The 22,022-nt window shown below is 31.8% G+C and overlaps 1 protein-coding gene and 2 pseudogenes across 2 annotated transcripts; 1 reads left to right on the top strand and 2 right to left on the bottom strand.

The window, feature by feature from the left end:
• Positions 1 to 130: 130 nt before the first annotated feature.
• LOC112705439 (profilin-1-like) lies at positions 131 to 2,360 on the top strand (annotated as a pseudogene).
• Positions 2,361 to 2,983: 623 nt separating this feature from the next.
• Positions 2,984 to 5,885, bottom strand: LOC112707873 (vacuolar-sorting protein BRO1-like; annotated as a pseudogene).
• An 11,258-nt stretch (positions 5,886 to 17,143) lies between these two features.
• LOC112707871 (acyl-protein thioesterase 1) lies at positions 17,144 to 21,696 on the bottom strand. Of its 2 annotated transcripts, none has more exons than XM_025759878.3 (10): positions 21,395 to 21,696; positions 20,662 to 20,753; positions 20,353 to 20,473; positions 19,363 to 19,399; positions 19,194 to 19,263; positions 18,887 to 18,991; positions 18,325 to 18,475; positions 18,152 to 18,234; positions 17,753 to 17,846; positions 17,144 to 17,550 (listed from the first exon to the last, which is right to left on the bottom strand). In XM_025759878.3, the coding sequence occupies exons 2-10, from the start codon at positions 20,690 to 20,692 to the stop codon at positions 17,460 to 17,462; spliced, it is 783 nt and encodes a 260-aa protein (XP_025615663.1). In that variant the 5' UTR covers positions 20,693 to 20,753; positions 21,395 to 21,696; the 3' UTR covers positions 17,144 to 17,459. The 2 variants fall into 2 exon arrangements, with proteins under 2 accessions (XP_025615663.1, XP_025615666.1); XM_025759881.3 differs by lacking the exon at positions 21,395 to 21,696 and adding an exon at positions 20,978 to 21,160.
• Positions 21,697 to 22,022: the final 326 nt, after the last annotated feature.

Genomic DNA, 22,022 nt, shown 5'->3' with positions numbered 1-22,022 from the left:
TTTGTATAACTTGTAAGTCAAAAATACTTGTATATGTAACAGGCCTCATAAAAAAAATGAGTTCGCATAATTTTTCTAATTTTAATTTGGAATCTATATATTGAACCTTAAATAATTAAAAGAAGTCCTAATGTCTTATTATTATATGGTAATTATATATTAACTAATTAAGGTAAGGATGGCTTGGTGAAAAAAAAGATGCATGCAATTGATTTGTTTCTAAATTTATACTTATTTTCTAAGGTGTTTGCTACGGTACGATGATAAATTAATACGTACCGATACGTTTAAAATGTGGACAAATAACAATAAGTCATGTGGAATTTATTTTCCACGTCAGTATTTAATTTTTTCTTTTTTAAATATATAATATATCACCACTTTTACTAAAACACCCTTTTAATTAAATAAAAATAAAAAATATTTATTTATTTAATTTTATAAAATGACTTAAACATCCTTACTTACTTTATTTGATTAGATAAAAATATCCTTTTAAATTAATCAAATTTTAGAATTTATTTAACAATTAATCTTAATTTTATAATTTTAAATAATTAAAACAACAAAACAAAAACATATTAAAAAAACAAAAAATCAAAATTGTTCTTCATCTTCTCCAATTCTCTTTAACTCTTGATTATTGGTGCCCCCTCTAAAGAAAAGCAGTTAAAGACCCAAACCAAAGCGACAAAACCCTAGCCCGGCCGCTGTCTCCGGGTTCTCAGCGCTTCCGCTTCTTCCTCTTCCCCTGTCCGAAACCAGGTAGCTCGGCACGTCGTACCCATTCTCGCTGGCTTCTCTGTTCGTGGCTTGGAGCAGTTCGCCGTCGGATCACCGCTTGCCGTCGTCTCGCCGGTTGCCGTCGTGGCAAACCTACGTCGATGACCACCTTCTCTGCGAAATTGAAGGCAACCACCTCTCCTCCGCCGCAATCGTCGGCCAAGACGGCAGTGTTTGGGCTCAGAGCTCTAATTTCCCTCAGGTTATCTTTAATACTTCTCAATTTCTCTCTCCAAAACTCTCCTTCTTTCTTAGTGCTTTGTTTTCCAGATTCATCTGTTCTTTTTTTTTTAGTTAATTTTCCTCCGATTTATCAGATTTGATTTGCATGTGACATACTGACATATCCTATGGTTTTGGTGTTAATTTGATACATTCACGCTTTAACCATAGCTGTTTAGTTTTATCAACTGGAGCTAATTGATTAATTTTTCAGTTTCTTAATGTTTCACTTGTTAAGTGCAATTTATGCTATAAATTAAAGCTTGGAGAGAGTCATTAGGAATGACTTGGAGTTTGGACTATGTGATTATCTGATATGAGATGCATTCCTTTTTATTAGTATGTAACAACATAAGATCAATCATACACTCGTTATTGTTATATATGAAATCGGATATTCACATCACTTGTGCAAGTAACATGTGGCTGGGGATTTCAAGTGTGTTTGGTTCATAGCACAAGTCAAGTGATCCTTGCAATCTGAAATAGTTTTAGTTGATCTGTTCTTGATTGGTCTTTTGTGTTGTGCAGTTCAAGCCTGAGGAAATTACTGCTATCATGAACGACTTTGCTGAGCCTTGATCGCTTGCCCCCACCGGGTTGTACCTCGGTGGCACCAAATATATGGTTATACAAAGTGAACCCAGCGCTGTCATTCGAGGGAAGAAGGTACTGACTGTTTCTAATTATAGCTTGAATTTTGATTGCACAAGTTCATCAAAGAAAATACAACAATCTATGATAATGTGAATCTGCTAATCTGATTGAGTAAATTTATGATGTAATCATGGATTCAAATTGTGGTATGTGACTGCTTTAGGCCATAGCTCACAATGAATCAGCATCAGCGTAAAACTCATTGCTGCACCATGTCCATACCGTTGTTACCTTGATGCTGGTTTTGGCCATTGGTTGTTAAAATCTCAACTTGTCCTTGTCATGCAGGGTCTTGGTGGTGTTACCATTAAGAAGACGAATCAGGCGTTGATCATCGGAATCTACGATGAGCTGATGACTCCAGGGCAGTGCAACATGATTGTTGAAAGGCTGGGTGATTATCTCATTGATACGGGTCTTTAAGTCTTCTTTGTTATTTCATGTTATCTGCTTGCTTATTTCACTGGCTCCTATACAAGGCTTCGCATCGATTTGCCAAGAGAATGCTCGATTGTATTGTAATAATATTAATTAATGGTTATTCAAAGTCATGGGATCTGCGTCTAGGGAAGAAGTTATGGTGCTTGAGAAGTGAATGATAACTATAATCTCTGTTGTTGTGATTTTTAGCGGGTATCTGTATACATTTTACAAGTGGTTTTAATGCTACGGGCATAGATTGGCATAACTTTCTAAAACCTTATATCTCCCATCCTTTTTCTTCTCAATTTTATCTATGCCCAAGGAATATAATGTTATTATCATCACTGATTCACGGTTCTGTTAGCATCATAGTATATTTCCTTTTACTCTTGGAAGAAATGTTACACCTAATAGTTCTCATCAATTTTGAGATTTCTAAACTGTGTTCTTGGGGTGTCAAATTATGAGTGGAGAAAATGGAAAGGGATAGAAAATAGGGACAAAGAATCTCAATCCATTGGCTATGGACTTTTGATTAAAGTCTTATGTCTGCATTGTGTCTCCATTTAAAATTTGACACATGCATAAATTTCATCTCCGTTTTCGCCAAGAATTTGGCACTCAGAAACAAATAGGATAGAAACAAATATTTGACTATCCACAAGTACCAAAATATTCATGGCTTGACGCGCACAAGTTTTCTTTAACCTCAAGAACCAGATGAATTTTTTATTAAACATGGTTCAAATAAGATGTTCCCCTTAGGCCTTAACAACATAATTTCTTTTTTAATTCCCTTGTATTTCTTGTGCGTCTTACGATCCAACAATTTCCTTTGTTGAGTTTACGGAAATATACAACATAAAAGTTCACAAGGGACAATCCACATAGTACATTCTTTTAGAGACAAACAATCCCGAACATGATACTACTCATCACCATAAAAGAGGGTAAGAAATCTTTGAATATGTAGTGATACAAGTATATGTTTTCTGACGAGTTGGCATGTATAAATGGGGGAACCCCACTCTGCATAAAGTAGAAAATTGGAAATAAACCAACTGTACTTACAACATTTTTTGTATAAACTATTCACAAACCAATGACAATGCAAACTAACAAAATACAAATCCAGAAACGACCCAAAAAGTACATACCAATTCTCCACGCTGGTCTAAAGCTTCAAGATAACAGTTATATCTAAATCCAATTTGTTGAGGAGATAGCTGACGGAAAGAATAATCTCTCTTATTATAGAAGACGGTTGGATAACACTATTGCTGCTTATAGTATCCACCTTGATGAGGTGGAGGGTATGGAGATGGAACGGTATATGGAGGCCTGGGAACAGAACCAGGTTGCTGAGCCGGCGCATTATAGTATGGACCATGCCATCCAGGATATGCAGGTTGGCCATACTCTGCTGGTGCCTGCTGATGAACCTGATGGGGTTGGTATGGAGCGGCAGATGTTGGTGGAATGTGGTATGGAGGTGGAGGCTGATGCGCTACTGAACCATATGAGGGAGGGGGATGTCCGTAGGAAGAAACCGGAGGCTGCTCAGGTGGTTGATAATAAGGTGTTTGGGGACGAGGATCTGTTTGTTGTGTACTGGGTCTTTGGTTTTGGCTTCCAACTGGTGGGTAGCTACTACTAAAAGCACCTGAGTTTTTATCTTGGAAACTCAGACCAGCCACTTGTCTTTGAACATCTTCAATCATTTCTCTGCACTGGATGTTCCTTGTCATTACGAAGTCATTGCTCTACTGCTTTACATTTGTGAGCGCATCCTATCGAACAGAAATTTGCATAAATAGCAAGTACTTGTTTTCAACCATATATTTAATCATACTCAGATAATTTCTTGCATAATAGAATTCAATCAACACATAGTTGATAAGTTCTAACCTGCAGAGTAACATAGAATTTTAACCCTTCATTAATGTTGTCTTTTATCTCTCGAAACTTGGCTATGGCAGCTTCAATCTGCTTATAGCATTTTTCACGTGAAGCTGAGATATTATAAGGAAACCATGAAAAGATCAACCATCAGACAAGTAGGGTGACTACACCAAAAAAAAAAAAGAAAGGGTAGCATTCTGTATGAAATAATAAGAGCCATTTCAACTATTACCACTGAAATAGAAAAGAAGGTCCATTAATTAATGCATCAGTTTAAACAATTTTCTGTTGCTGGTTAATATTCAGTTTTGTGTACATTAAAATCAGATTCAATATTGAGGAGAACAACCAAATAGATATACCTTTATAGTCTTCAAGATTGAAGAGAGCCGAGAATTCATCATTCTGAGCCTGTAAACAGAAGCAAACGGTTGTTAGAATCACATGATTGAAGATTGTTGCTTGCTCACAATAATCAATGTAGTAAGTAAAAAAGGAACCCCAGAGAATTTTGTATTAAAAAAAAAACCACCAAGACAGTTTGGGAAATATTTCTCTTAGAAAGTTCTAATATGCATCAATTCTTTTTAAGCGAGCGCACATAATGCAATACCTGGATCTGCATCAACAGTTGCTCCTGTGCCTCAATATTTGAGCTATTTCTTCACAAATATGGTCATATTTTGCTATTTCCTTCTTAAAGAGATCCTCATGAGAGCCAGTGGATGTCATCAACTTTGGTAATATATCATCCTGAAGATATTTTTAGAAATACAAGCAAAGATAAATAGTACATGTTATAGATTCATGAATCACGGATTACATAGGATGGAAAAAATTCCACAAGAAGCATCCTAATCAGGTGTACCTTTCTTTTCATCTCTTTAAGCATGTCTTCAAGACCAGCCCTTTGGGCTCCAAGAGTTTCTACTTGCCTCTGAAATAGCGAGCACAAAATTTGATAAGAATTATAAACACATCTAATGCCAATGTTGTAGTCATTTTTTAAAATTATAACCCTATGAAACAATTAGAACATGTATTACTAATATTCCTTTTGTAAACTGAAATCCCTTTTCCTACTGCTAACTCTAATCAATACTCCATTGTCCCACAATATGACACAGATAGGATGAACTGAAGGACTGTAAAACAAAAATATTACTGAAATTGCCAATATAGCAAAAAATTTGTCACATATACCAGAAAATTCTAAGAGAAAAATAACAGTCATATAAATTATTGATTCAAGAACTGGTAGTGAATCTTATTCTTTGAAAATCATAATACACAATCATAATTCATAAAATAACCATAACAGGACCAAAAACAGCAACTAACCAGGCTCTGCTTGAGAGATCCCACAATAGCATCTTCATTTTGATCTAAAGACATAATCGGCCTTGCCAAGGTTGGAAGTGCGGATTCAATCTGGTAAAGTGCATAGGAAGTTCAATGACTGAGCAACATGTCCTAGCCACACCAAGAGCCAAATGAATCATAACAAATAGTACAACAATTTACCGGGCGGGCATCAAGGATTGACATGAATGCCGAATTTTCTCTAACCGAACGCTCAGGGTTTAGGGTTGGGTTTTTGAGTTCTATACTTCTTTCCAAGTTTTCAGAGGGAGAAAGGGCCAAAGGGTATCTATCGAAGAGGGGTTTTTGATTTCTGAATCTGTTTTTTTTTTTTTTTAATGAAGAAATAAAAACGACGGCGTTTGGAGGCCTTTCGTTTTGAACCGGTAACACTCCAAAAGCCGGGCTGGTCTAAAGCAAAAAGTTTGTACCTTGCAGCAAAGAAATGAAGGCTTCAGCAAGATCCGGTGTCAAAAGAGGAACTTTAAGCATCAAGTTGATGTTATTTCCTCCAATGTTGACAGCAACAGAAGCATGGATTCTCACCGTGACATAGAGGGCACCCAAGCTGATCATTCTGAAAGCAACAACAACATTTCCATTCAACAGGTGACTCACATGAATCAAAATGTAAGTATTTCTTCCTCCCATTATACAATGGTTGCCCATAAGCATAAAGTACTAGGTTTAATATTCTTTCATTGATCAGACTGCTACAAAGGAGCTAAGCAAGGAAAGTGCTATGGCCATGATAACAGTTACTTCAGAACAACAAAGTCCAGTTTCTGTTCTTGATCTGCAATTTTACAGTGAAGACCCACCTTCTCCAATAAAAAAGAAGACAGAAATCTCAAAAGATTTAGGTATATTCTACACTTAAGTTTTTGTGATATTCACATAAAATCATCTATAGGAAAGGAGTTTGGATTACATTTTAACTCTTTCATATTTATATTTCTACAGATGAAGCTTTAGCCACTCCTGATAACATAGGGCATGCATTGGACCTTCCTCTTTCATTCAATAACACAAAGGCCAACTTCAGCAATGGAACCAGTGATGATGACCTTCAAACTCAGAATTTGGATAAAGTTCTTTGGCAAAATGACGATAATAGCGAGAAATTCACCAATTGCAGAGAGAGAAAAGATTCTGACCGTAAATACATAGTAGAAATATTGCTCGCATCAGGGCTGCTCAGTAGCCCCAGCTTAATCCAGGCAGTTCATTCACCAGGTCACCTGATAAACCCAAAGTTGTTCTTTGCACTTGAACTATGAAGACAAACAAGCTGCAGTTCAATATGAAGCACAATGCTGGGAAGATTCTTAGGATAAATAATCTTGAAGAAATGCAAAGAAAACTCATATTTGATGTTGTCAATGAGATTCTAGTACAAAAAATTAGTGCCTTAATATATGTATATTTTGGCTAAAAAATAAGTTTGAGATTCTTAATATGCAAGGAAACAGGCAAGCATTGTTTATAAGCCTAAACCAGTACAAGTGATGTGATGATAAATAAATATTTGAGCCTTAATCATTTAAAGAACCTTTACAACTCATGAAACAGCTTGAGTTATATGAGAAAGTGGCAAGAAATTTAACTTTGTTAACCAAAATATCATATAATAAAGCACTCTCAATCATTTTTAACTATGTCACATCACAAGAATGGACATTGGATAGGACCCAGCCAAGTTAAAGGCCACAGGATGCATACCTTTGCAATGGAAACAATAAGATCAATGTCCTGCAGGAATGCAGAACGTGTAATATGCCAGCCATTATCAACACGCTGTAACATGGTTACCGTGTCCATCGGGTTCTGGATAATTGAGTGATAGTTAGGAGCATCTTCGTCTGAGACTGGATAATGGAAGAGATTATATCGCTTGTCATATAATATCCTGCCACAGAAACAGAAGAGACAAAATCAGAGAGCCAGAGAGAGAAGCTTTATGTGTTCAATTAAATATGACAATGGCCCAAGTGAAGCCAAGAGTTCATGAATTTAGAACATATTAGTTGCACTTGTCTTACTTGCAATGCTTATTCGTCACATACTCACATCAGTTATATCAATTTAAAACAATTTATAGATATTTTGGTTGGTGTATTTTAGATAGCATTCAGAGCTTGGTTAATAATTAAGGACTTTAGGATCATTCTGCAACAATGTCATTAGAAGTTTAAGACATCAATCAAACCAAGAACAGGCCAAAAGGTTAAGAAAAAAATGTTTTGAGAATTGCATAGACCTAGTAACAAATCTGGCATACTGAAGCATCCACAAGTATGTTAACCTAAGAATCGTTTAGGAGTCATATAATTTGTTTACTTAAAGGAATCACACAAGCTAGTGTTAACCAAAACATCATCAATCATGTTCTTGTCACTGCTTTTCAAGATATAAGCATGAGCCCACAAACCTAAAGACAAAGCACCCAATCCAGTACAGGAACTAATCACACTTTGCATGGTGTAACCGTCAGGATCATGAATCCTCTGCATCTCACAGAACATTCTCAATGCAGTGTCATACTCACCAGCACTTGCATAAGAGTCAATCATGATGTTCCATGAAACCTCACTTCTCTCGGACATTTTCTCGAACACCTTGTGTGCCAAGTCTAGAAACCCACAAGTTGCATAAAAATGAATCAAACTGTTACAAATATGAGTATCCGATTCAAACCCAAGTTTCAATACATGAGCATTTACCTGTTTCCCTTCAGAAAGAGAGAACAAGTAAGCACATGCCTTTAATACAAAACGGTATGTGTAATTATCAGGAATAACCGCTGCACTTTGTTGTTCTCGTTCCATCATTAACATTGCTCTGTAAAGTTCCATGGACTTGTGTTTTTGATCTGCGGTTCTAGCATAGGCTCTTATGAGTGTGTTCCACGTGAAGGAAAAAGGAACAGAGATAGCGCCGGCGACGATGGAACAGAGCTGCTCGACGGAAAAAGGAGGCGACCCCGGCGACGATGGAACCGAGCTGCGCGACGATGCTTTCAAAGCTGAAACAGTAGCTGCACGATGGTGGAACAGAGCTGCACGATAACGACGGTGGCTTCGAAGCTCGTTTCGGCGACGGCGTCGGGAGATGGACGGAGGTGAGGTAGTGAGATCGATGACGGAGAGAGGAAGGAGGAGCTCGAGGGTGATGGGAGGGATGGGTTCGCGTTTAGCGTTGTGTGGAGCTAAGGTTGCTGGGTTGGGTAATTAGCTAGGGCATCTCAGTAGATAGGAAGAGGAGAGAAGAAGATGAAGAAGACGAAACCTTCAGACAGAGGCCTCAACGAGAAGATTTCTGAATGCACATGAAGAACAATTTTAGTTTTTTATTTTTTTAATATGTTTAATAAAGATGAAGAACAATTTTGATTTTTTGTCTTTTTAATGTATTTTTATTTTGTTGTTTCAATCATTTGAAACAATAAAATTAGAATTAATTGAATTTTAAAATTTGATTAATTTAAAAGGATATTTTTGTCTAATTAAATAAAGAAAGAATGTTTAAGTCTTTTTATAAAATTAAATAAATAAATATTTTTTATTTTTATTTAATTAAAAGGGTGTTTTAGTAAAAGTGGTGATATATTATATATTTAAAAAAGAAAAAATTAAATGCTGACGTGGAAAATAAATTCCACATGGTTTATTGTTATTTGTCTACGTTTTAAACGTATCGGTACGTATTAATTTATCATCGTACCGTAGCAAACACCATTTTCTAAAGGTTAATTGACATTGATCACCTTTGACATTAAATAATAAGAATTTTTTTCTTCATTAAAATTAGCTATTAAAAATTAATTATTAATAAAAAATATATGTTAAAAATAAATTAAATAATAAATATATTTATACAAAAATATATAATAATTGAGTTTCGTATATGTATACACAAGATAGACTCAGGTTAATAAGAGAGGAGACTTACCCCCAAGAGACGATGAAAAAAAGTTTATAGTTATATATGAGTGAATATATTTTATTTTATTACTATATTGTCTTTGTCTCCACATTAAATTATAAATATTTTTTTTGAGAATTATGTTAAAAACATTAATTTGCTAAATTTGTGTGCAGTAATATATATTTTGTTAAATTTAATTTAGTATAAAACTAAAAATAAAAAATAATAAATAGTGATAATGTCTTTTTAATTAGTTAATTACTTAATTATTAAACTAAACTTTAATTTTTTAAATATAAGTGAAATTTTTACTATTTTTTTTCAAAAATTAGTTGAGATAAGAAAAAATATTTTTTATTTATTAAATAATAAAAATATAAAAAACTAAATTTTAATTACCCAACATTAATTAATTTTTCTTTGTTAATTGTAAAAATTCTTATTTTTTAGAGGATTGAAGATTATTTAAAATATTAGATAAATAAAATAATTTAAAAAAATGGCTGGTTTTGACTGAAATTAGTTAAAAAAAAACTAACTTCCTAATTGAATTCTAATTAATATTCTTTGTTTTAATTCTTATACATAATTATTCTAAATATAAATAAAATTATTAATTTTTTTTAATGCGTATATGTAATCTTAGTTTTGAATTACAAATATTTTGTATCTTTCAAATTATAAACATGTCATATTTAACAAAATTTATTTTAGCATGTTTTTATTTCCGTTACAAAAATTTTCTGAATCCATCGTATACAAATAGCATTTTTTTTATTTACATTTACGTGAGAATAATTATTCCTTACCATCCATCCACAAGTGGTGTTCATGCTTGTACTCTTTATGGTAAAAAAAGCTTTACAATTTTGTATTATGTGTGAGTTAGTTGGATACATGCAATTGTAATAAAGACAAGACCTACGAAAAACCCTTTATTTGCTCATGAAAGCAAAACAAAAACATCTTTAATCATGAAGATTTGTAATGTCAGTTGGGTCCCAATAATAAATTAAAACACCATCAATCAACACTAAAATCCAACCCCTTTATTTGGTTTTAGGAAAAATCTCTTATATATACTGTGGTAGTCAAGGATTTAGCAAAAACAAGAGAACTTTTTTGTTATCCAATTCAATGCACGAAAAAAATGAGTTACACTTTCAAAAGCTTTGATTCCCTTTCTTTTTTCAACCCACAAGCTTGCATGTTTAAAGGTTTCCTTTTTCTTCCTTTCAAATAAAATATATGGTTTTAACTTTGATTTATTTTTTCAGGTCAAACCATATCACTATATCCAACTCCAATATTATATATTTGTAATTGAGATGTATTTTGTTGCTCTATCACTCAAAACAATCATATAACCAAAAATGCTAAGTGCATATTAAATACTAGTTATTATATATTTGTATATAAATATATATTATTTAATTTATTTTTTATGTGTATCTTATATTTTAATATATAATTTATATAAATAATTAATTTAATAATTAATTTTTAGTGTATATATAACATGGTTGAAATATATGATAGTCTACAATACAAATACATTTTTCAAAATAAGTTGCATTTACTTTTTTTTTTAATTAAAATTTTCCTCCTTGAATTTGCCTAGTTTTATTGAATCTCCCAACCCTCTCATTTGATTGTATAGTTTTTTATTGTTTGGACTTTGGACTTTTTCTACTCCACAAATAATAAATAAATAAGAAGAGGAAGAAAGATTCATGATAATGGAGTGGATTTTGCCATTTTTTTACCAAGTAGTGACATGGAATTTAAGAATGCGAATTAAAATATATAGTTACTTATTTTTATAAATGATCAAATAAATTTTTTTAAATTTACTTTTGCAAGTTTCGATTTATATTTTTAACCCAGACTTCTTTTAATTTTAGATAGTGTTAATTTTGATTGCTAAATGCCAACATAGCATTCTAACATAATTAAAATGGTATTTTAAATTAGTTGATTCGACTCCATTTAATCTCTCTCAGTATATAAGATGGAAAAATATTGATCCTTCTATTCTTAGTTCATTTATTAGTAAAACCATAACGATATATGGAGAGAATTTTAGGCTAACAACTAAGCCTTTTCAATAAATTTTCAAAATGAAGAGACTTAGTCATTGTTGTTGATGGTAAATATCATGAGTAACACTGAAAATTAAATCCCCTTTTTCTCCTCGTTTAAGTTTCTTTTTTTTTTTTTTATAGGATTCTCACAATGATATGAAAAAAATTAAAATAAGAAAGTCTTTTTTGGGTTATTAAAATAAGACATTTGTTTTGGTTAATAAAATAAGAAAGTTTCTTTTTGTTTTTGTTTTTTGTTATTAAAATAAGAAAGTTGTTATCCATATTAATATTGTTGGGTCGAAAATTGACGTGGTCCAATTAATTTTGGGCTGGGCTTGGAATATCCATTGGTCTCATAAAGTAGAACCCATACTCATAAAAAATAACGTACTGCTAAAAAATGTATCACTATATTATCATCCCACCAAAAAGAGGAACCTGATTAAAACCCAAAGATTATGTCAATAAAACTAATGTCTTCATCAGTATCTTGCCCAAAAAAAAAGTCTTTATCAGTCAACCATTGAAAAAAAATTGGCCTCAAAAAGAAAAAAAAAAATCTCGTATTGGTACTAAAAACAATTTAAATAAAAAACTTTAGTTCCCAACAAATATTTATCTAACATTTTTTGAAAATTATTCTTATCAAACATATTAGTCTTCTGTAATTTTAAAAGCGACTAATTTTCTTATTATAATATTTTTTAACTTAGTTATCTTATAATAAAATTTATTAAGAACTTATTTGTCCTAACACAGTATAATTTATTGAAAACAATGAGGGATCAATTTTTTTGATAGAAATAATTATTGAAGACTTTTAAAGAATAAAAATTTATTAGAAACAAAATATCTAATTTAAATTCTTGAAGATCAATTTGGATATTTATTTAAAGAAAAAAGATTTTCTATGTCAATTTGTGATTCATCAATTTGCTTTTTGTGTATTGTCCCCCCCCCCCCTTTTTCCTTAATAAATAATGATATTTCTATTCTTATGAAATTTTGTATAGAATTAAGAATTTAGTCAAAACTTTAAAAGTCTTTGGAAAAAAAAAGTAATATAATACTCAAAAATTTTCTTTAATGTTTTTCATAAATTAAAAACAAAATTCCAATATTTGAATGGTGCAATAAATAGTTTTGAAAACTTGCGTAGATTACAAGTAAAAGAGGCACAACTTAAAAAAATGTTTATTTTTAATTTTTGGGTGCAATAATAAGATTCATTCATGATATTGGTTAACACAATAATTTTCATGCATGACACGTACACTACTCTGAGCTCAGAGCTTTCCCTCTTCTTCAAAAATGGATTCCTCTCATGAACCTTCATCATCACCACTATTTTCTGTACCATTTCTCTTCCTTTCTTGAAGTTCTTTCATTGCTACTTACTATTATGATCTTTCAAGATTGATGATATGATAGTTAACTAATAATGACAAATGAAATGTGTCACAATTTTTGTCACCTTTTGTTGCTAATAATTTTTTATGCATGTTTCTTTCTTTTTCATCCCAGGATTCTTCCAATAATCTCAACAATAATAATGAAATAATGGATCGTCCCTCTGATGATCTAGAATCTTCCAAGAACAAGAACAATGAAGACACTACTACTATTCCCTCCTCCTTTTCCCCTTTTGTATGATTCAATTCAATTTCTCTATTATTATTGTTATTCATATGTTATATTCTGTTCTTGAAGTTCTTTATCATCACTAATTTAATTATAATTCTTTATTACCTAATATAACTTATTACATTGTATATCTTCATCATAATGTTCAATAATTAACTAGTGAACTACGTGACATGCATTTATTAATTTATTTATTTAATTTCATCCCAGGGATCCTCCAATCCCAGCATCAGCAATGAAGTAGAAAATTCATCTCCATCAAAGCATCATCATGAACATGATCATGATCTTAATGATGATGATTACTTTCTTGGTGAATCATACACACCAGAGCTTGTTCTGTCACCAGAAACCCAATCAATCTTATTAAGGTGAATCATTTTCACAACATTAGTAACAACACCATTCCTTTTTTATTATTATTATTATTTTTCTTTTGTCTAGTGTTGCTGTTTTAATTTCTTGACACAAAATTTGTGTGTATTATTATTGTTTCTAAAAAAGTGGCCTACGTATTGGAGACGATGGTGATCTTCTTGAAGATCTTTGTGATAACAACTTCGAATTTAATGTGGAATCATCACAAGAATGGATAGATAGCAATTTGTTTGCAGATGAGATTCTAGGAATCGAACCTTCCCTTGATCATTATTATTCACCCTACCCCACGGTAACAATAATTAACCCTACCATACATTCTTGCTGTTCATTTTTATTTATTAGAAAAATGTGCATATATGGTATAAAATATATGTTAAACTATAAAAAAAAAATCAATCACCAAATTAGTTATTTATATAGAATATATGTTAAAAAATTTTATACGCATTGAAAATAAGTTAAACTGTATATGTATTTATATGCAAATATATAGTAGCTGATTTGGTGACCGATTTTTATTGTGCATATAATATTTTTGTTATTTGTGCAACAATATAATAATATTAATAATGTAGGGTAATGAAGAGGACATTGACCTTATGGAAACAGTGCAATGTGATGATGAAGTGAATAATAGCGACCTTGTAATAATTGATGCACCAATTCAGGAAGAGGAAGCACCAAACTTCAAGTTGAAGCCTTTTGGTTTGCATTTGAATAGGCTCATAAAATCTACAAAAAGGGTTCATCCTGAGACACATGAAAATGTTGTAGTTGGGAGTAGTAGTAGTAGTAATAATAAAATAAAAAGCATTTTGATCTCACAAGGTAGCAATGGAAAATCAGTAGTAAGAGCTGTTGTTGATGAGACTCAGAGCCATCAAGACACCACTTCCAATGATTGTGTTCTCATTTCTCATGATCTTAACAAGTTAGTGTTCCTCTTCTTGTTTCAACATATGTTTCATTCTCTGTTTTCATTTTTACCAGTGTTTTATATATTTGTAAATTGCTGTTTTTGTTTTGAGAACAGGACAATAATCCAAGAGAATAGTGAGAGTAATAATGGTTGTACATGTAAGAAGAGTGCATGCTTGCTCCTGTGAGTATATTATATTAGTAATGCTTGTTATGATGCACGGACACTGACATGAACACGAGACACGTTAATACGTAATAGTATTTAGGTGTCTAAGCGTGTCGGAAGAAAATTTTTTTATTTTTTTATTAAAACACGGTTTGATACAGAAGATACATATGTTGGACAAGTGTCAATGAGTCTCGTATCAGAAAATATCGATACTTTCATAGCTTGTTATTTTGTTTAAATTCAATTTTGATGCAATTTTTAGGTGCATTCAATTACATAAATTGCTTTAATAAAAATAATTACTTTTTATATATTGACCGAATAAATAATCATCTAAAAGATCAGATGTAATTGGATAAATATGTAAATGTATCAAAATTAAAGTCTATTTAAATGTTAAACCGTATCTTGTTTCATCAACATTAATGCTTGTTTGTTTCATTATTAATTATTGCAGGTACTGTGAATGTTTTGCTGCTAAAGGTTATTGTGCAGAGTGTTGTACTTGTGAAGGATGCTTAAACAGACAAGAACATGAAGACAAAGTTAACGATGCTAGGGACAAAATCAAATCTCGTAATCCATTTGCATTTTCTCCTGAGATGGTTCCATCGGTATAACTTAACACCCTTGCTCTTCACCATATATGCATTTTATTTGAAAGCTTACAAAAGGGTATAAATGACTTTTCACATATATCCACAAAAATACTTTAAAGTAGCATTATATTTTCTATACAAAAAAATAATTACTAGTGTTGCAATAAATGTAGGCTAGTAACCAAGAAGAAGAACATGAAGCAACCAAAGATACATCAAGAGAATTGAAACCAAGTAAATTCTTCACTTATTTGCCACGTGTCGGTTTAGTAGAATCAAACACCATCAGCACTAATTCTACAAAACATGATGATGATGATGACAACATTTCTAAAGAGAAACGTAACCAAACTGGTGGAGGATACAAAAAACAGTCAGTATTCTTTTTCCTTACAACTTTATAAGTTTAATTATTCTATAAGTTTAGTGTAATTGTTATTAATTAACATTAATCTGTTTGAAACAGTGCATCAAACACAAGTGATGGTAAAAGAGGATGTACATGTAAGAAGAATAAATGTGTGAACCTGTAAGTAAAGTACATATTTTTGCAAATGTAACACATGTAATTTACATAATTAATTGAATTCTTGTATGACATGGTTTGCTATGCAGTTATTGTGAATGTTTTCGTGCTGAAATCTACTGTTCTGAGGCTTGTGCTTGCGAAGGGTGCTTAAATAGAGAAGAACATTTACACAAAATTAATGAAGCTAAGGAATATATTAAAAGGCGTTATCCATTAGCATTTGCTCCAAGGATTGTTCAAACTCATCTTTCCTCCCCCAATAATACGGTATAATAACTTTCTTTATCAAATGATTAAAAATAAATAATTTTTAAATATTTAATATTTATCTTAAAAAATAAGTTCATTATTTGATGTATGGTGTGTAGGATAATGAAAATGTTAAGACAGCATCATCATCATCAGCAGCAGCAAGGCACAAAAGAGGTTGCAGATGCATAAAGTCAAATTGTATGCAGAAGTATTGTGTATGTTTTGAGGTAATTTTATTTTTATGGAGCATATGCATATGATATATATATTCTTTAATAATCTATATTTTATATCCAAATTATATAAAATTATGTGATTCATTGGTATCTTTTATTTTCTTCTCATTCTTTTCTCTCCAATAAAACACTCTCTCTTTTATATATATATCTTTAATTTATTTTAGGTATTTAATTTCACAATAGATTAAAATTCAATTATTCTTAATTTTTTATGGCAATGTGTTAACCAATCTCCTTCATCTGGTCCACTACAATTGTCTTTATTTTTTATTTTCTATTTTTTTTTTAATTTTTTACATTTCAACTTCAAAAAAGGTTGAGGTTGGATGCTCCAGTCTTTGTGAATGCAAGGAATGCAAAAATCCATATGGCAAGAACAAAGGTAAATTGGTTCTTTTTATTAGAAATTTGAAATATAATATACATAACCTGAAGAAAACATAATTTGGGTTTAATTTTTTTATTATATAGAAACAACCAACGCCATCAAAAAAATTTAAAAAGATAGAATCTTTGTTGTGAATTGTGGTGTGGTAGTTGAATAATAGATTAATAAGACCAACTTTAATTCATTCAAATATTAAGAACAATGGTACCTAGCTAATTCTATTAATAAAAAAGTCTTACCATAATTAAAAAGTAAGACTCTAGGATTTAAGCATATTGGGCCGTCTAATGGGGATTGTATTAAAGTTTTCTTTCAATTATTATTATTAATTAGAATTTAAAACACATAAAGAAATTTTGAAATTTCATTTTTGGATTTCAGATTCAGGTCATTAGCAAGATGCAGAAATGGATGGCAATGAAGAGCAAATAGTCCCACCTCCATCAACATGATTAAAAATTTATGAATAGCAGTAGTCTAATATTAGTTTTTAAATTGCATTTAAGAATAAAAATGTATACATGTAGCTATAGTGAACAAACTTAAAAATAAATTCCCTGAAAAATAATTGCTTTAATTTGCAAATAGTTGGTCAAACCTGGTATGGGTTAATTTTCAAGAAAAGAAAAAGGAAGGTAGCTAAGGAGAATAAAAAAAATAATCAAAATTTCACTTTATTTAGTACAGGAATACAGAAAACAACTTATGTATATTATCCATCCTAAAATGAAATAAACAAAATTTGCTTGGTGTATAGGAAATTATCCATATACCCCCCCAACCAAAGCATAATTTCCCAAAACCCCAAATCTAGAAACATAGTAGTAATCAAATCCTATAAGACAAATATAGAAACTTTATTTATTTAGTACATGAGAGAGATGAAGCAGCTATACCAAATTACCAATATACCCCCAAAACACCACTATCTATTCTATAGTGCCTCTTCCATTACCCTAAAAAAGCATTCTTCTCTAGTTGAACCTAAACCCCTCAAGTCCCAAATTTGCAGTTAGCCAGCTACAAACTTCATCAGTCTCTTCAGGAACTGTATAGTGACCCAACCTGCACACCACCAAACAAACACCATATTATTATTCCAGTGATGCTAGGTAACCAACTTTTTTCGGCCAACATCGGCCAACTTTTTAAAAATTATTTTATTTATCTTAAATCTAGACCCAAGATCATAAAACATTGACCTTATATCCTAAATTATAAACCTAAACCTTAAATATGATAGCCTTTTACAGAATGAAGCTATTACCCATTATAGCTCCTAAATATAAGATTCCGGAATCCGGCCGCACTTAAGGCCCCTGCGGATTTCTCTCCGAGTTCATATGCAACCACATCGTCCCCTGCGAAAAAGAATTCGATATAGTTTTAGTGGTATCATCAGGTATGAAAGTCAACCCTTTTTTAGACAAAACTTGATGAATACGTAATCAAGTAATGAACACTTGTTTTAGATGTTCAACCAAAATGAAAATGTTAAAATGGTTGATTTAAAAAATTCAGTTAAATTCAGTCCAAAAGAAGTTCAACCAAACTAGTATCTCAACTTTCATATACATCAATTTAGATGAACAAAATAATTAACTCTTTTATATCCTAAATTAGTAGAAAGGGAAAAAAAAAAAGTAATAATAGCAGGTATGAATACCTCTGCCATGGCAGAGAAACAAGGGCAGCGACGCTGCACGCCTTATGCCATCGCGTGATCCTTCAATTCGATTTCTCAAGGCACTGTGTCAGTTAAAGAGGGGAAAAACAAACTTCAGAACAGTTCATATCAGCATAAAGAAAAGGAAATTATGAGTGGCATAGAAACCAAACCTTGAGCAAGGAAGCCAGCCACTTAATGAAACAATTGCACTTAAGTTGATAGGGTAAATGTTTCCGTTCGCGTAGCGCCCCGAAACATGGCAGACAGCTGAATGAAGTGCAGTTGCAGCACCCATACTGAAGCCTCCGATACCGAGTTTGACTGTACATTCAGCCAGCAGTAGCATTTTTAAGTAAAATTACAAGCAACTTGGATTTGTTAACATTTAACAACAGTCCCATGTTTAGAATTCTAAATGTAGCATTTGACTTTGCTCTAAACAATTTCTTGTAGACTCTGGTAGCATAAAATTAAAGATGCATAAGCAAAGACACATTAATTATTATGATTACTTTCATAATCTCAAAATCTTGTTGATAATTTCACTGAATAGTCCTCTAATACCAGCAAACCATCTTCTTTCATTCTTCATTACCATGAGTGCAATTCATAAATCTAGCCATAAGGGTGTTAACTATTTCATATATTGAGTTAACCAGTGAACCATATAATCAAGTGAAAACATTATGGCGGTTGCAATATCGGTATAAATTGTGATCTTGGAAAACCTACTATTTGGAGGCTCGGTCGACAGAAGGTTGGCAACATGTGCAGCAGAAGCATCTAATCCCTCCAAATCATCTGCAGCATTTTCCGAAATCTCCCCAACATCGAACCCTGGTAGAGATTCCTCAACAAATTAGACCATTCTCGACAGTTACAACATCGAACATACAGTATGCATGCAAGGAATTTTATTAATGTCAACAATGAAGTGTAGAAAGCAAATCTTGCAGCCAAAACAAAATGGAAAAGCCATAAAGGAACAAATGATGTCTTCAAGTGAATTATGTTGAATTTTTTTAGCACCAAATCTTACAAGCACTGTAAGGAAATCCACCGAACAGGGCTAGAGGTAGCGTAGGAGCAGTCGGGCAAATCCATTTAATCTGCAGCATAAGTTTCAAAAGAATAAATGGCTTCTACTTATCAAACAAACATGTTTTCCAAATATATTACATTAATGATGTACTTATGTTTATTCTTACATTTGGAAGAGGAAGAGTTTCAAAGATTTGGGACCAGCTGCAAAACAACACAAATTCCAAATTACTAATTCGAAGAAATTTTCGAACTTTTCAACCATGCATAGAAACAAGATAAAGTACAAAAAATAAATAAATAACAGTCATAGAACAAGCTGCAGGCTACATGTTCTGCAAGTAAAAAAAAATGACACTTGAAACTATGATAAAGTTTCCTTCAAGTTACACATTAAAATTATATTAACCTCCTACCTAATTTTGGGACCGCGTATTAATAAAATGGCAATTAGAATTTCTATGCCTAACTAAGTTTTGGGAACAACATAGATGGTGAAGTAGTGGTCCCATTCTCTAATATTTCTAATCTCAGAGTCAAGGTTTCCTTTACTGAAAACTTTCATCAAGAAGAAGAATGCTTGTTTTCTTTTAGAAAAGATTTTTAATAATAACTTTTTGGTGGACAGAGCCTTTTGTAAAAAGAGCAAATGGAACTTATTTAATAACCAAACTTCTCACATCAGAATAGGACAAGATTTTGACATTCCCTTAGAGATGTTAAATTTAATTAGAAGAAAACAAACACAGCATTCTTATTGAAGGCATATTCTCTAGCACAAGGCAGAGGGTATCCACTAGAGTTTCCACTGAAAAAGTGTCACCAAACTTATTCAAATGATTAAAATTCCAAACACCATTAACTCCAAACTGTTGAGCCATGCACATTGACAAGGACAGTCATTTGCACATGTCTTAGGACAAAAAATACAGACACACTGAGATAGTAGAGACAGAAACATTTTGCCTGTCTCTTTCTCCAAGAGGTTTCGATACTCTAACGTTTCCGTATTTTTTGTCCTGAGAAAAACTCTTCCACAAAATCCATGTCATTGATGATGTAATCGATATTCGAAAGCCAAGTAAGGAAAGAGCATACATCACTAAAACTCTAGTAATTGCATAAGGTTAAGATATTGAAAGTAGCGAAAAACAAACCTCGAGCCATTATCACCGAGGCCATGTAGCCAAACTATAGTTGCTTGGTGCCTCCCTTTAGGCCTAACTACATGAGTCCTTCCGAACTCGAAATTCCTTCTACCAGCTCCATTTCCACCACCTAAAAACAAAAGACATTTTAGTTTTCGAAATTCTTTTACATGGTCGTCCAATCAAATTCATTCTTTTGGATGATTCATTTCACTAATGCGGCACTAAATGTTCATACATATTAAATCCTTAAAGAAAATGTCAGAAGCAAATAAATGTAGTGAAATTCGGGCAATGGAAAAGACAAAAAAAACTAACCAGAACTCATTGAGGTGCTGTTGTAGCTCATATTCTCTATAATCTCAAAAATGCTAATGTCACTGCCACAAAATGCTTAAGATGATGAACTTCTGTAATGAATGTAGATCACAAACATAAGCAATCCCTATTTATACCCAAATGGGAGGGTGACAATAAAGCAAAATAATAATAATAATAATGATAATATCAATGAATCTGCATCAAAGGCTATGAAGCTGAACCCTCCTAGAAATTGACAGAAAGTGAAAGGCACCTAATAAAAGGAGATACAAAACTAAATAAGAATAAAAATAAAATAAAAAAAAGTCTCAACTCTTTATGAGCTAGAATCCACGGCAAAAAATGAAAAACTATGTAGCCAAATGTAATGCACAAAGAGAATAACATTGGAGAATCAATGCCCGTGGAAATTGAAGTAAAGCAACATCAACTATAACAACAAGAAGAATATTTGGCAGCTAAAAAAAACCATTTTTTTTTCTTTTTTTTAATGCCCATTTGCCAATCTTCCATAAATGGTGTGCTATATATACCGTTAAAGCAAAATGAAGTTGAAAATTTGAACTTTTCACTTGTGGAAAATGAAGTGTCCTTCATAATCCATGGTATGAACTTGCCTAGATATTTTTTTCCTTTTTATATAAAGAAAAAAATAATAAAATAAGAGAAAAAGAAAATATGAATGAATGAACATAAGAAGGGAGAGTAAAGTTTTGTTCTTTGCACCAACCTTAAACACTTCAAGCTGGTGGGAAAGGGAAACAAACCCAAAAAGCATAAGGGTTTTTTTTTTCTTTTCTCTTTCACTTCACCTCATCACTTTGATTTTTGTCTTGGTTTGGTTTCGTTCCCACAGCTTTGTGTCTGCACTTTTTACTTTGTCTCTTCACACTTCACACTTAACACTTAACACTTAACACTTCATAGTTCATAGTACTCACAACACAACACAAAACCCCAGCATCAGCATCAATCTCTTGTTTCATTACAAATTTTATTTACTATAATGCCCTTTGTTTACACATGAGACATGAAATTACTAACACGGTAACGGATTTTTTTTATAATAAATAAAATATATGCGATTATTTATTTATATATTTTAAAAAAATATTTGTATTTTTTTTATTACTTATTTCATTTGCAATGGCAATATTTATATTCAAAATCATATGACTATATGTTTACAATAGGATTTGAACCAATTTAAAAAGTAAAATTATATAATTTATTATGATTTAGATTATTTTAATTTGATTTTATTTTCTAATTTAATTCAATTTTATTTAAAAGATTGTAATTTATATGTATCAATTTAAATTTATTTTATAATCAAATTATTATAATTTAGATTAAAT

This window comes from Arachis hypogaea, chromosome 8 (assembly GCF_003086295.3).
Source record: "Arachis hypogaea cultivar Tifrunner chromosome 8, arahy.Tifrunner.gnm2.J5K5, whole genome shotgun sequence".
Taxonomy (NCBI): domain Eukaryota; kingdom Viridiplantae; phylum Streptophyta; class Magnoliopsida; order Fabales; family Fabaceae; genus Arachis; species Arachis hypogaea.
The sequence above is the reverse complement of the archived record's forward strand: the minus strand, read 5'-3'. Positions and strand labels throughout refer to the sequence as shown.

What these genes read in the sequence shown, in the direction of transcription:
- LOC112707871 (XM_025759878.3), bottom strand. Translation starts at nt 20,692, where the DNA reads ATGAGCTACAACAGCACCTCAATGAGTTCTG. An exon ending in CTCGGTGATAATGGCTCGAG is followed by an intron (nt 19,400 to 20,352) that starts GTTTGTTTTTCG and finishes GTTGTTTTGCAG; the next exon opens with CTGGTCCCAAATCTTTGAAA. An exon ending in AAACTCTTCCTCTTCCAAAT is followed by an intron (nt 19,264 to 19,362) that starts GTAAGAATAAAC and finishes CTTATGCTGCAG; the next exon opens with ATTAAATGGATTTGCCCGAC.